The following is a 12,890-nucleotide window of genomic DNA, read 5'->3' as shown; positions in this document are numbered from 1 at the left end:
ATGGTTTGGGTTGGAAGGGATCTTAAAGATGGTTCCAAACCCCCTGCCATGGGCAGGGACGCGACTTTTACTTTAAAGGCAGTAATTTTTATTTAATAAAATAATTCCAATTTGTAACTTGATATAAACCTGCAAATACTTGCCATTTTATCCCTAGGCTGACATGTAACTTGCTTTGTGCAAAGTACTTGCTGCATTGCAGGAGGCATCTTTTGTGGATCTGTTGCGAATTACTAGAGTTCTGCTCTGGACAAAGTTTGTTCTCATTCATTAGGACTTCTAAGTGTGTGTGTGTGAATACTATTGCTGTATATTCTCAGTGTGTGTGTATATACATGAGAGAGAGAACGCATTCACTGTTCTTGTTTTAAGCAACGTCAGAATGATCCAGTCATTTGTGAACAACAGAGAGATCTTCATACTTTGTGCTGTTCATACTCCCATGGTGTTTGTCTTGCTTTTTCTATGTTGAATTTTTTTCTTTTCAATACAGAGCTCTTTTTGATTATGACAAGACTAAAGATAGCGGCCTTCCAAGTCAAGGACTGAACTTCAAATTTGGCGACATTCTCCATGTCATTAATGCTTCTGATGATGAATGGTGGCAAGCACGGCAGGTAACTCCAGATGGAGAAAGTGATGAAATTGGAGTTATCCCAAGCAAGCGCAGGTATGTCATGATATTTTATTGACTTCGAGGTGGCTGCTATTGAACATCTGATATGATTAATACATATATTGCATATGTTTTGCTCTTTGTTGTTAATTCTGTACCACATCAGCCACGCACTTTTTTTGGTGGTTTTTTTTTTTTTTTTAAATAATCTGTAGTGGGATTTTTCTTAACTCAATGAGGAGTTGTTAAAATCCTATTCAGCCTTAGGGGTTGCATGCTGAAGTTGATAAAGGTGGTCCAAATCTGTTTCTCTGTTCTCACTGTAAGCAAGTTATCGGTTTAATAATATTATACTATTTGCATATGAGAAGGTGCAAAGTAAGTTTTGTTTGAATCAGGACACTATCATGAATTCTTTGTACCTAACTGGAAAGTCTGTCTTTGGTGGCCAGATTGAACAGAGACAAGGTATTTGCTGGCCTTTCAGAGACCCAAATAAAAGATAAGAGTGCTCTGAGTCTTGATATCTGCTGTTGACTGGTAATTGAGGCTGCTGACTTGCTGTGACATGCTTCCCCCCCCCACCTCCCCGATTTATTGAACCTATATAATGACAAAATACGCAGATACCCTCACACCTCATCACATGAGAAGTAATACCTTACTTTCCCAATACAGTCTGCCACTAGCAGGCTGCCGTTTCCTGAAGTTGTCATTGCCAGCAAAAATCTGTACTACAAAAGGTATACCTATATGCTTACATTGTAACAAGTAGGAACTGGAAGTTCTGGAACTTTGCTGATTTAACTATTTTGTGTATGTTTTTGTGGTAGAGTGGAGAAAAAAGAACGAGCCCGTTTAAAGACAGTGAAATTCAATTCCAAAACAAGAGGAGATAAAGGGGTGAGTTAATGAAGTACTAATTACACCTGGCATTGTGAGTGGTAACATTTTTCAGTGGTTTATCTGTGCAGACTCAATTTCAGTTTTTAGTGAAAATGTTAAATTTTATCAAATAGAAATAATTCTGAGCACCAAAGCTAACTTTAGTAGTAAACTGTTGCCAAAACACCTCAAATGGTTTGAACAATTAGCTTAGAAATATATATTAACATTAATACTGTAATATAATAGGAATTGTAGGTACTAATCAAGTATTGAATAGTGCCATTTTTAACAGCTCTGTGAGTGTTGTTTATAAAGCAGTTTCGTCCTTTAGTATGGATTGTACTCCCGGACTCCCTTTTTTTTGGTAGGGGCTTACTATCAATTTTTAAAAAATGGTAATATGTTGCTTTCCTTAAAGTTTTATAATGCATATACAAAACAAGGAAGTAGAGCTCAACAGGATCTGTATGATAAAAGGAGGTTTTATGATGTACATAGGTACGCAGATAGCATAAAGTAACTTCTTTGTTACAGTTATGGATGCAGAAGCTTTAAAGAATTTCATGCAAGAGCACAGGCCAACAAAAACTCAAGGCTAATGCCATTGCTGACCAGAATCAATCTCTATCTCACAGCTGTTTTTTCTCACTGCCACGCTCTGTTGGTGCAAATGCTGATGTGGCTGTGCTCAAAGAATGTAAAATAACCAGTGCAGATGAAAAATAACCCAATCCAAGAGAAATCCTGGTTTTAATTTTAGTCAATCGCTTGGTGCTGTTCACTGCATGTTATGCAATCCCGGTCCTGGTACATGTGATGAGAATGAGTGGTGAGAAAGCAGGGTAGCTACTTAAGTAGTAATGGGTGTGTTTGTAGCCGAGATTATAGCAATTTCATAATGGTAAAGCAGACAATTTTTTTTTTTGAGGGTAAGGCTTTTTTGCAATGTTTTGGTTGGTTTGAAATTTGAGAAACAATTTTGCAACCTTACAATTTCTACCAAGAATATGTAACTAATAATTTCAAGACTTAGGTAAATGCTCTGTAGATGTAAAAGCCCTCTAAAGTAATAATATATTATGATTTTTTAAAATTTGAAACATGCTTTAAGATCCTGAGGAAGCTATTTCTTCAATAGTGATTTTTTTAAAAATAGCAGTAGTGCTGTAACATTAGAGTCAGTCATTATTGTAGATCCCAGATTCCTTTTGGTCTTTTATTCGATTACAGTGTTTTCCCAACTTCCAAAATCACGTATATAAAGTATTAAAGCTTCAGTGCTTTATCCTGATAGTGTAGGACTTCAAAGACTGTCAAATCCATATGTACATCCCTCTTCTACATAGCAAAGATTTCAGTTTAGTTTATTAATGAAGAAAATGTCATGATTGTTTCTATAAGTATTTGTTTAAGAGGAAATCAAGATGTCTAGTTATTTTCTGATGAACAGTTACGATACTGCCTTGAGGATTCACTGAATTATTTGCATTTTTTTTCTGTCTTGGTACATTCATATTTTGGTATTGGAATAAAATATTATCAACTGATGTGGTAATTTTTAACCGGATCATTTTTATAATTTGAGTTCACTTTTTAGAAGTCACATGGAGAAAATGGCTCAAATATTTTAGATTATTTTAATTACCTTAAGTAATTTTTCAGTTGTTACCATGTTCTTTGAAAGATAATCACATGGTTTTATAGTTTGTCTACCAATAAACTGCAAACAGTTAACTTAATTAACAATGTATTTGAAGTAGCATTTTGACAATAGCAGAGCTAGCGTACAGTCACTGTGCGCTAGCATAGTACCAAAGCTACGCACGGAATACTGAGTGGAAAAGCAGCTACGCTTGCCATTGATAGAGAACTGCAGTTCTTTTTCTTTAGTAACATTTCATTTTGCAAACACACTTGCATTGTTCACAATCTTTTGCTTCAGCTGTAAATGTTTTAACATTATGGTTTCTCCTTAAAGTATTCTTACTGTATTTGTCATGGGGATATTTTTCCCAGTAAGTTGGCTACATCATATGTGTCCTCACAGACTGTGCGCCTTCCTCTGTCTGTATGTGATAATACTCCATGGACAGGATGCAATACCAACTCTGAACAATTCTTCAAAATTTCTACATAAAAATCTTAAAAGAATAACCCTAGTGATGGCAAACAATAAAATCCATTTTCCTTTCATTTTAAGGAAAGCTAAGAAATCTGGAGCAGAAATGGTTAATTTTTTTTCTTTTTTGTTCCTTTCATATACACATTTATCTCACTTTCTGTGCTGCTTCTGTTTTAATATATTCTTGCTGGTGCCTGTTTATGATTTGCAGTGGGCTTATGAAAAATTTAATGCAATTACTATGCATTTTCAACTAATAAGCAATTCTCTCTAGCTTTTTTATAATCATGGTATCTTTTAAAAATAATCTTTTGGCTAATCTTTTATGCAAAATCAGTATAATATTTTATTTTCTCTTTTTTGGCAATGGAACTGACTCTGACCATTATACATGCAGTATATAAAATTTAATATTGGTTCAGTAAATTTACTGTACAGAAAGTTAAAATTATTATTGTTATGAAATATTTTCAAAACTAAAACGAAGAACCCAACTATGTTTTAAATCAGCCACTCCTTTTATTTTAACTATACAAATTGCAGAGTCTCACCACCTCAGTTAAACTGCACTATTTTAGCTTTGTTACCTTTATTTCCCCTATTCTTTTGCCCAGACTGAGGGACTTGTCCAAATGGAACAATTATATAGATGTGAGACTTCCGCTTTTGAAATTCATGTTACAGTATTTTTCATTATACTCAGCAAAGATCTATTCCTCCAGGCATATTTCTTTGTTGCCCTTGTTCTGTAGATTACATTAATCTTTCTGGATATGAAAAATCAATTGCAATGACTTTAGATAAAGAAGGTCAGGAGGACCATAACCTAAAGCCTTGCCCACGCTGACTGTGGTTCCTGCAAACATATGATTGGCTCGAAACCAGTTCTTGTGTCCATGTGTCAGGTTGATAATTTACCAATTCTTACAGTGGAATGACAGATTTAGTCGAACACAGATGCCAGCCAATTAAAGGTCTTATGGATTTCCGACTTAACACAGTATTGCTATTTGCAGACCTCAGTGTCACTGATTGTGCTCCTGTGGTACCATGTGCCTCTTTAACACCTGGTAATTTTAAGTAAACTTGTTTTTCTAGACAATGGTAATGAAAATGGCACTGGAAGTTTCAGTGTCTGTTAATGCCAAGCAAGTCTGTATTAAAACAGATGGCCAGAAGGGTCATTAATACTGTAGCAGGATGCAGCTTGTGTGTTGCACTGTAAGCATGCTCTTTAGGAAGGCCAAATGCTGGTTTTGTAATTGTATCAAAGAAGGTGGCGCTCTGGTTGAAAAAACTTTGTCCTATTTGGTCCCCAGTTGTTACTATATTTCATTCCATACTTAATGCTGCTGGGAAAGGTAATATGTCTTTTTGCAACTGTATTGCATGTAGTAAAGGAAGATGAGCTCACACTGGCTGAAGACAGACATACTTGAAAGTTAACATGCTCCAAATTTTAGAAATAGCTGTTAATAGAATCTTTAAAGTATGAATTGATTTTTTTTTTTTAAAGTAGCTTTTAAAAAATAGTTCTGTGGCTGCACCTGGGCACTGCTTGGTGTAGAAATAAACAGTCCCCCTGCAGCACAGGGTATCAAAACCAAGTTGGGCGTTTTCTTACTTTTGCCATCCTTCCTGTAACAGAGTTTCTGCAAACCGAATGACAAAAGCATGGCAGATTTCATGGCTTGAGAAAACTGGGCAAATGGTTCACTTATGCCTAAAGATGAAAATAAATTTCAGCTAGCTTCAAATTAGCTGTAGTAGTTCTAGTTCTGGGCATAATTGCAATAAAAATGTTACTGATCTATTTATACATTGAGTTTCTTTATTGATTTAGAACAGTAAATTAAAGGTGCTGTAGTTGCATAATGTCTTCAGCAGAAGATGTGGCAGATACTACTAAATTCTGTGTTAATTACACCTGTAGACATACCTATATATGAATGAAAATACATTGATGCTCTCCATCACATTTGCCACAGTAAACACATGAAATGAGTTTGTGTCTTTTGAAAATTAATCTTGGTATTGGGATGCACACTTCTTAGAGCAAAGTAATTTAGTTCAAGGAACTTGCAGTCAATTGCAATTATGAAAGACGGAAACAAATACAGTTTGTTTGGGTTTTTGTTTTATTATTTGAATATTTTAGCTAGAGACATTTCTTTTTTCCTTTTTTCCTATTTCATGGTTACTTTTATCGTAAGAGCATGAGTACAATGCCAGCTTTTAACTTCCATTTTTCTTTGCCCTATGATATGTTATTTAGCAGCTGTCACTGAAGTATTTACCACTTTGCCTTTGCAAATGGGTAGCACTGGCAGATACTTCTGGTGTGCTGCTGTGATGTCAGCTGTTTGGAAAAGCACATGTAAAGCCTCAGTGGTTTTTTAAAATACTGTAACCCCTATATTAGATAGTCTCAGTGATTTAATGGACTTTTGAGTTCATTGTGGTTTGCCTTTCTTATAACAGCCCAGTTTTTCCCATCTTCTTATACTCCCAGCAGGCCTAAATTTGTGAAACAGAGGTCAGGCCATAGCAGATGAGCCAGCCTGCCAGTTCTCTGAGTAGTAAGCATGTGAAATATGGAGGATGTGAGCAAAGCCGTGATCCCGATCTCTATATTTAATGAGCTGAGACGATAATGTTAAACTGAAATATGCACTGCATAATGTGGTTGTAGGAGTCAGCTTCCACAAAGCTGCTGGTCTGGGCCTTTGTTCACACAGACATTAGACATCCTTTGTTTTGCCCCTCCTTCTCTTCTTCAGCAGTCATTCAATGACAAGCGTAAAAAGAACCTCTTTTCCCGAAAATTTCCCTTCTACAAGAACAAGGACCAGAGTGAGCAGGAAACCAGTGATATTGACCGTAAGTATGTGGCATTCGATGGAGAGCGAAGCACACGTAGAAGGGCCTGCTAGACTGCAGTAGGGTGTTACCATGGAGACAGTTTCATGAGCTGCAACAGGCTAATGGCTAATGAGCTTGAGGTGCCAATGACAAACCAATCTGCAAAATCAATAAGACTGTTTGTTTGTTAGTAAAGTAATGTTTAACCCAAGAGTATCCCAGTTTGGAATAAACTGGGTAATACTCTTGAGAAGCTGTGTATGTAGCTGGAGGAGATAGCAGCCTTCCAGCGCTGTCAGTGATGGTTCCTCATTTCTGACTTGGAGGAGAGCGCACAGAAACAGAGAAAGTGTAGCGGAGCTTACCAGCTTCTCGAATCAGTCCCCTTAGACTGATTACTTCAAAGTAATTCCATTCTAATTTCGTTTTTGTGATGAAAAGAGGTTACTTTGATTTTCATTGTTGTTGCCAGTGCTAAAAAAAAAAAGTCTTCTCAAAAAGCAGGTGCATAAGTTTGGTAATTCAAACCAGGTCCGCTCCAAACTGCGTTCTCTGCTGTTTGCATCACTGATTACACTTTATGTGCCTGTCAGGTCAAATCCTACAGATTTACCATCCCCTGTGATGTTCTGGGAACTGTCTCCTGTCGTAGCGCCAATTTTATATATTACTGACAATTATTTTCTTTGTGATTGTCTTTTTATTGCTTGCCCTCTGGGGACTACTCTGCAGGAGGTCCCTGACGACATGGGATCAAAAGGCCTGAGTAAGTGATCAAAATACTCCCAAGTTACTTTAACCTCCATCTGAAAAATTACTAGGTGTTTTTTTTAACAGATCTCTTTGAGACTGGTGCTCTACTGCCATAAGGAGGTTGACTCTAAAGATGTTTCATAAGCTTTTTCTAGTTTGTAATATTCTGGGGGTTTTTGCTTTCAGGAATGTGTTACTTTAATTTCATGTGACTGTCACATTAGAGTTTTTTGTTGTTCAAAAGCTTACCAGCGCTTACTTGTTTGTCCTTAATGGTACTGTGTTTTTAAATTTGGTGATTATTTTTTTCATGTCAATTTTAACTTGTCTTTGTGGTTTTATTTATTTAAAAATAACCTATAGCTTTTTCCAGTAATAGTACAACCACTGCCGCAACACTTTAACTAGTTACAGCTTGAAGTCCTCTCTCTAGGTGACTGATGTTCACAGCTACTTAACATAAACAAAAAAACCCTTTTCTTAACAAATGCCATGAGAGTTTTTCTGTCTGGCTTGTCTGAACTTTTATGATGCTTTTAGACTAGGTAGAGGGGTAGGTAATAGAGGAGACACATAAGCGCATATAACAGCACATATAATAACACATATAATGTGTCAAATACACTTCAGTTCTATTTCCTGCTGAAACATTTGACTACTTGAACACCATAAGATTCAAAAGTTGCTGAGTACTCTAACAGATCTGTTTGTGTACACAGACAACACCACTGTACTAAAATGACAAATAAAAAAAAGGTCAAGACCTCGCTTTCATCACAGATATTAAACACATACATGGTTATGCGTTTATGGAATAGTAAAATTGGTCACTAGAGAAGTGACTAAAGGTCATTGAAGATAACATTTCTTCCCAGTGCATGACCGTTATGCAGTGTTCCTGAACATGTAAGAAGCAGTGTACTTCTATACTTGGCCTCAGTTGTGAAATAAAAATACTAGTAGCTATAACATTAATTTTCCATTTCTGAAATGGCTAGTCTCAAGGAAATTCCTGGTCTAGAACAGAAGACCTCTGCAACATTTATGGTCTCATGGTTTAGAGCAGAAGATCATAAGCAGCCTTTACGGCCTTATGATTTTACCTACTTTAAACCGTCTAATAAGGTCCAGAAATCTCACTAGGTGATTGTTGTGAAAACAAATGACTTCTAGCCTGTATTTCAGCACAGTCAGACTGTTTGAAACTGCCTTACCACACTTAGTGCAAGCTCTGTTACGTGGGCTCTGCAAGACTGCTGTTCTTGCTGGCACTTCTGGCCTTCCATCTTCACCAGTTGTGCCCATTATCAGACTATCACGACACTTGTATTCCCAGTTGACAGTGTCTCCCTTTCATGTTCTGCCAGGAGGCTTTTAAACATCACTATTTGCCTTTTCCCTGCCAATGTGGATATTCGTTTTCCAAGACAAGAAAATGAAATGGAAGTAGATACAAATTGCTGGTACTTGCAAGCATTTGGAAATACGTGTTTGTGTTTCCTGCACAGAAGTGAAGTGAGGGAGTTCAGTCAGCCAGAGCTTTGTGGTTTAAAGTCGTTGGTTCACTTTATCCAAAAACATTTTAAAAGATTAATTAGTTTATGTATGATGACTGTAACTTCTTTTAATGTTTATTAATCACTAGAAGCATGCTTGCTTCATAACTGTATTCGTACCTCTAGAGTCCCCTTGCTTCCTTCCCGTCAATCTTGTAGGGGAGGAACCACACGGAATTTAATGTATTATAAAGGCTCCTAGTGACAACAATATGTATTATCATATGTACACAGTTAGTTACATAATTTCAAATTTAATTGTACTTAATTTATGTAGGTCAAACAGAAGCTTTTTTGTGCAATCTTAACCTCTGAATGTTAGTGTTTTTCATTACAAATAGACACGCTCATTGGGTGGTATAAAAATTGATTCTTTACAATAGAGTTCAACAATATCAAAGTTCATATTTGTTCACCAGATTTATAGAATTTTCAGGAAACAGAATAGATTGATACCTGAAGTTCTTCAATTACATTAATTTTTGTCATAGAATCATAGATGCTTTGGGTTGGAAGGGACCCTTAGAGGTGCTCTAGCCCAAACCCCCTGCAGTGAGCAGGGACATCTTCAACTAGATCCAACCTGGCCTTGAATGTTTCCAGGGATGCGGCCTTCACTGCCTCTCTGGGCAACCCGTTCCAGTGTTTTACCACCCTCATTGTAAAAAATTTCTTTCTTATGTCCGGTCTAAACCTGCCTTCCCTTAATTTAAAACCATGACTCCTTGTGCTGTCACAACAGGCCTTGCTAAAAAGGTTTTCCCCATCTTTCCTACAAGCCACCTTTAAGTACTGGAAGGCTGCTATAACGTCTCCCCTCAGCCTTCTCTTCTCCAGGCTGAACAAGCCCAACTCTCTCAGCCTGTCCCCATGGGATGGGAGAGGTGTTCCAGCCCTCTGATCATTTCTGTGGCCTCCTCTGGCCCCGCTCCAACAGGTCCATGTCTGTCCTGTGCTGAGAGCTCCAGAGCTGGACACAAGACTCTGGGTGGGGTGTCCCCAGAGCAGAGGGGCAGAATCACCTCCCTCGACCTGCTGGCCACACTGCTGGGGAATGCAGCCCACGATACGGTTGGCCTTCTGGGCTGCGAGCACACTTTGGTGGCCCATGTCCAGCTTTTCACCCACCAGTACCCACAAGTCCTTCTCGGCAGTGCTGCTCTCAATCCCCTCATCCCCTGTTTTGATAGTGGAGGTTGTCCCGACCTGGGTGCAGGACCCTGCACTTGGCCTAGTTGAACCTCATGAGGTTCACGCAGGTCCACTTCTCAAGCTTGTCCAGGTCCCTCCGGATGACATCCCGTCCCTCAGGCATGTCGATTGCACCACTCATAAACACATTTAACACAGTTACATAGCTTAAAAAAGTAAACATAAGCACCTTGTAGCTACTGAAGTAGTTTGCTTACTATGCAAAAGGCACGAAATTTATAGTATACATAGTCCAGAATAAAAGTCGGGAGCTTAGGGAAACTAAAGCATTACTGGGGGGGTGGGGGGAATCTTAATTCTACATTGCTCTTCAAGTAGACTATTTAGTATACCATAGGAAAGTGTCTATTATTGGACATGCTACACTATATTTCCTGCAATACGGTCCAGTATTTTCTGCTGCAAGACTCTTCATGTAATCAATAAATTGCCTGCATAAAAGTTGAAATGCATAATCCCATAGTTTTTGCACAAAACTCATCTTGAAGTGAAAACCTAAAATTGCAGGGTTACATGTGAACTATGAATTAGTGTACTTTTCGTAATCTTATTTTGATGTGCTATTTACTGTTTTTCTTTTTATTAACATCCATTCCTTTCGTATGAAATTAAGCTTGATCCTGAGAGCTATGAGAAGTACCTTAAAACTTTTATATGCAGTATGTATTGATTTCAGCATTTTGATATCAATATTGTCTTTCATCTGGATTATTTTGTGTCAGTTTGCTTTCGTTTGGACTCATGCCATTAGTGTGTGTTCCTTATTTTTTTTTCCATTGTGTTGCAATTTCAGAGCATGTAACCTCTAATGCCAGCGATAGCGAAAGTAGTTACCGTAAGTGTGTTTAAGTTCTTTCATTATTTAGAACCTTTGTTTAGTAGCTCTTTCTTTGGTTTTGTTTGTCTGTCTTTTCTGGGTATTTACATGTTAAATAGAATTTCCCCATCACCTTCGGGTGAAATCCATATTCATATGTTTGGTGGGGTGCTGCAAGTTCTGCTGTGTCTGTGTTCGTTTTTAAAAAAGTGACTAGAGAGAATCATTGCAGACCTCCTTTGTTGATATTTTTGTTGTGATCTGTGGTTTTCTGAGTTCAGCTGAATTTGAATCCTATTTTTTTTTATAAATTATGCAAACTAGGTAGATCTATTAAAACCTAAATGTAAATTTGATGCTGACAAATACAATTATATGTAGTTGAGCTTAATACTTGAAGCATAACTAAACTGTGTCATCTGTTAACTAAACTGTGTCATCTGTTAAATAGCACGATAACTATCTACAATTTTTTACAACTGATACGCAGATTTAATATGTATACAACTCTAATGAAAGAAAAGATAAGGAAGCATGTATTTACCCTTGCTTTCAGCTTTCATTTATCTATTTTTGTCAAGTGTGGGTGCTTAGTATGAAATATGTTCAAAGCATACGACACACGTTAAGTGCTGGAGACAGTTATGATAAAGTAGCATGCTAGGCACACATACATGTTCTCTCTCTCTCTGAAGACATAGTATCTTTTTAATACTAGACTGAGTTATCTTTTTTACTTGCCCAAGCTACAGTAGTGTTTACTATTACCCAAGCTACAGCAGTCCTATATGTTCACAGTGGGTAATGCTGCATGATGCTGCTCTACAATGCTTTAAAATGTCTTAAGGCAGAGGCAGATCCTCAGTCCCACTGGTGATTTCCAGTGAGCAGCTCCACAGTAAGGTTGTACAGTCCAGACCTGGAAGCCAGGATAGAGCAGAGCAGGAAGATGAAAAAGTTGAGGGTTTGAAGAGGAATACGAAAAGAAGGAACAGTAGAAGTCACCCAGTGTGACACTGAGTGATTCACTGATCAGCTCCTGGTTGCCTGCTAGCTGTGTAACGGGCACTGCAGAAACAGGTATTACTTATCTTAGGGTAATAAGGAAGGTGGTTCATTAACAGATATATTTCTTTGGCAGGTGTAGATCTGGGAGATGATGATCCAGATTTTTTCTTTCAGATGATTACACTCAAGGAGAGAATTTATATGCATATATAAAATCTGCAGCACTTACAATCTAACAGTGTCATGGACTGTAATTGAAAAGAAACTAATCGGGGGGGCTTTTGTGTTCCCTGAGAATATCGCAAAATTGAGCATGTATGGAAGTTGCCTTTGCCTATATGACAAATTTACAACTTGTAACATTTTTAATGACACGCCACTAAAACTATCCAATCATGACTATTTTTGCCATAAATTTGCTGCTGTCCTCCCTCCTGCCCCTTCCCGTTTTTTCCAAGAGCTTGCTTTATGTGTGTTTAAAGCTCATTATTGGTACTACTAGTTAGTATTTTACTCTGTTGTTACTTGAGAAGCCCTGATTTTATTATGAATGTCATGGATTTGCTTATCTGAATGTGTAATTCCAAGCACTTTTTATTAAAATGATTTTTTTAATTTCTTCTTATTGCTGTCTAATATGAAAGTTATCTTGATTACAGATGAGTACGGTTGTTCAAAAGGTTCATTATATTAATATTCATTTTTACAAAGTATTGAAAAGCAGTGACAATATATACTTTTTGCCCTTAGTCGGGATGCTTTTTGCTTGTTGTTATCTCCTTAGTAGTTTGCTTAACTAATTTTTGACCTTATAGCAATGTGACTTTTCCAAAGAAGTTTCTAATTAGATGTGAGCTGGATCTTTCACAGATGAGTCAATAGCTGGTGATTCACTATTCCTCTCCCTAGCCTAAAAGGGATTCTGAAAGTATATACTGTCCTGAATTCCATTTGCATGAGCAACTTTTTGAGATATTAAAGTATACAGATTGCATGTTTTCATATCTGTCTTAATGTATTCCTCACTTGCAATAACTTAAAAAATTAAAATGTTCA

The 12,890-nt window shown here is 37.2% G+C and overlaps 1 protein-coding gene across 18 annotated transcripts in view; it reads left to right on the top strand.

The window, feature by feature from the left end:
* DLG1 (discs large MAGUK scaffold protein 1) overlaps nt 1-12,890 on the top strand; it is a 182,821-nt gene that overhangs the window by 155,763 nt on the left and 14,168 nt on the right. For 6 of the 18 annotated variants that reach the window (XM_075418029.1, XM_075418034.1, XM_075418039.1 and 3 more), the window contains 4 exons: nt 494-670; nt 1,450-1,519; nt 6,407-6,506; nt 10,803-10,844. In XM_075418029.1, coding sequence (XP_075274144.1) covers nt 494-670; nt 1,450-1,519; nt 6,407-6,506; nt 10,803-10,844 — 389 coding nt within the window. Of the gene's footprint in view, nt 1-493; nt 671-1,449; nt 1,520-6,406; nt 6,507-7,220; nt 7,255-10,802; nt 10,845-12,478; nt 12,515-12,890 lie in introns of all 18 variants that reach the window. The other 12 variants (XM_075418031.1, XM_075418037.1, XM_075418044.1 and 9 more) reach the window with 6 other exon arrangements.

The sequence above is a fragment of the Opisthocomus hoazin genome, chromosome 4, assembly GCF_030867145.1.
Source record: "Opisthocomus hoazin isolate bOpiHoa1 chromosome 4, bOpiHoa1.hap1, whole genome shotgun sequence".
Classification (NCBI taxonomy): Eukaryota; Metazoa; Chordata; class Aves; order Opisthocomiformes; family Opisthocomidae; genus Opisthocomus; species Opisthocomus hoazin.
The sequence above is the reverse complement of the archived record's forward strand: the minus strand, read 5'-3'. Positions and strand labels throughout refer to the sequence as shown.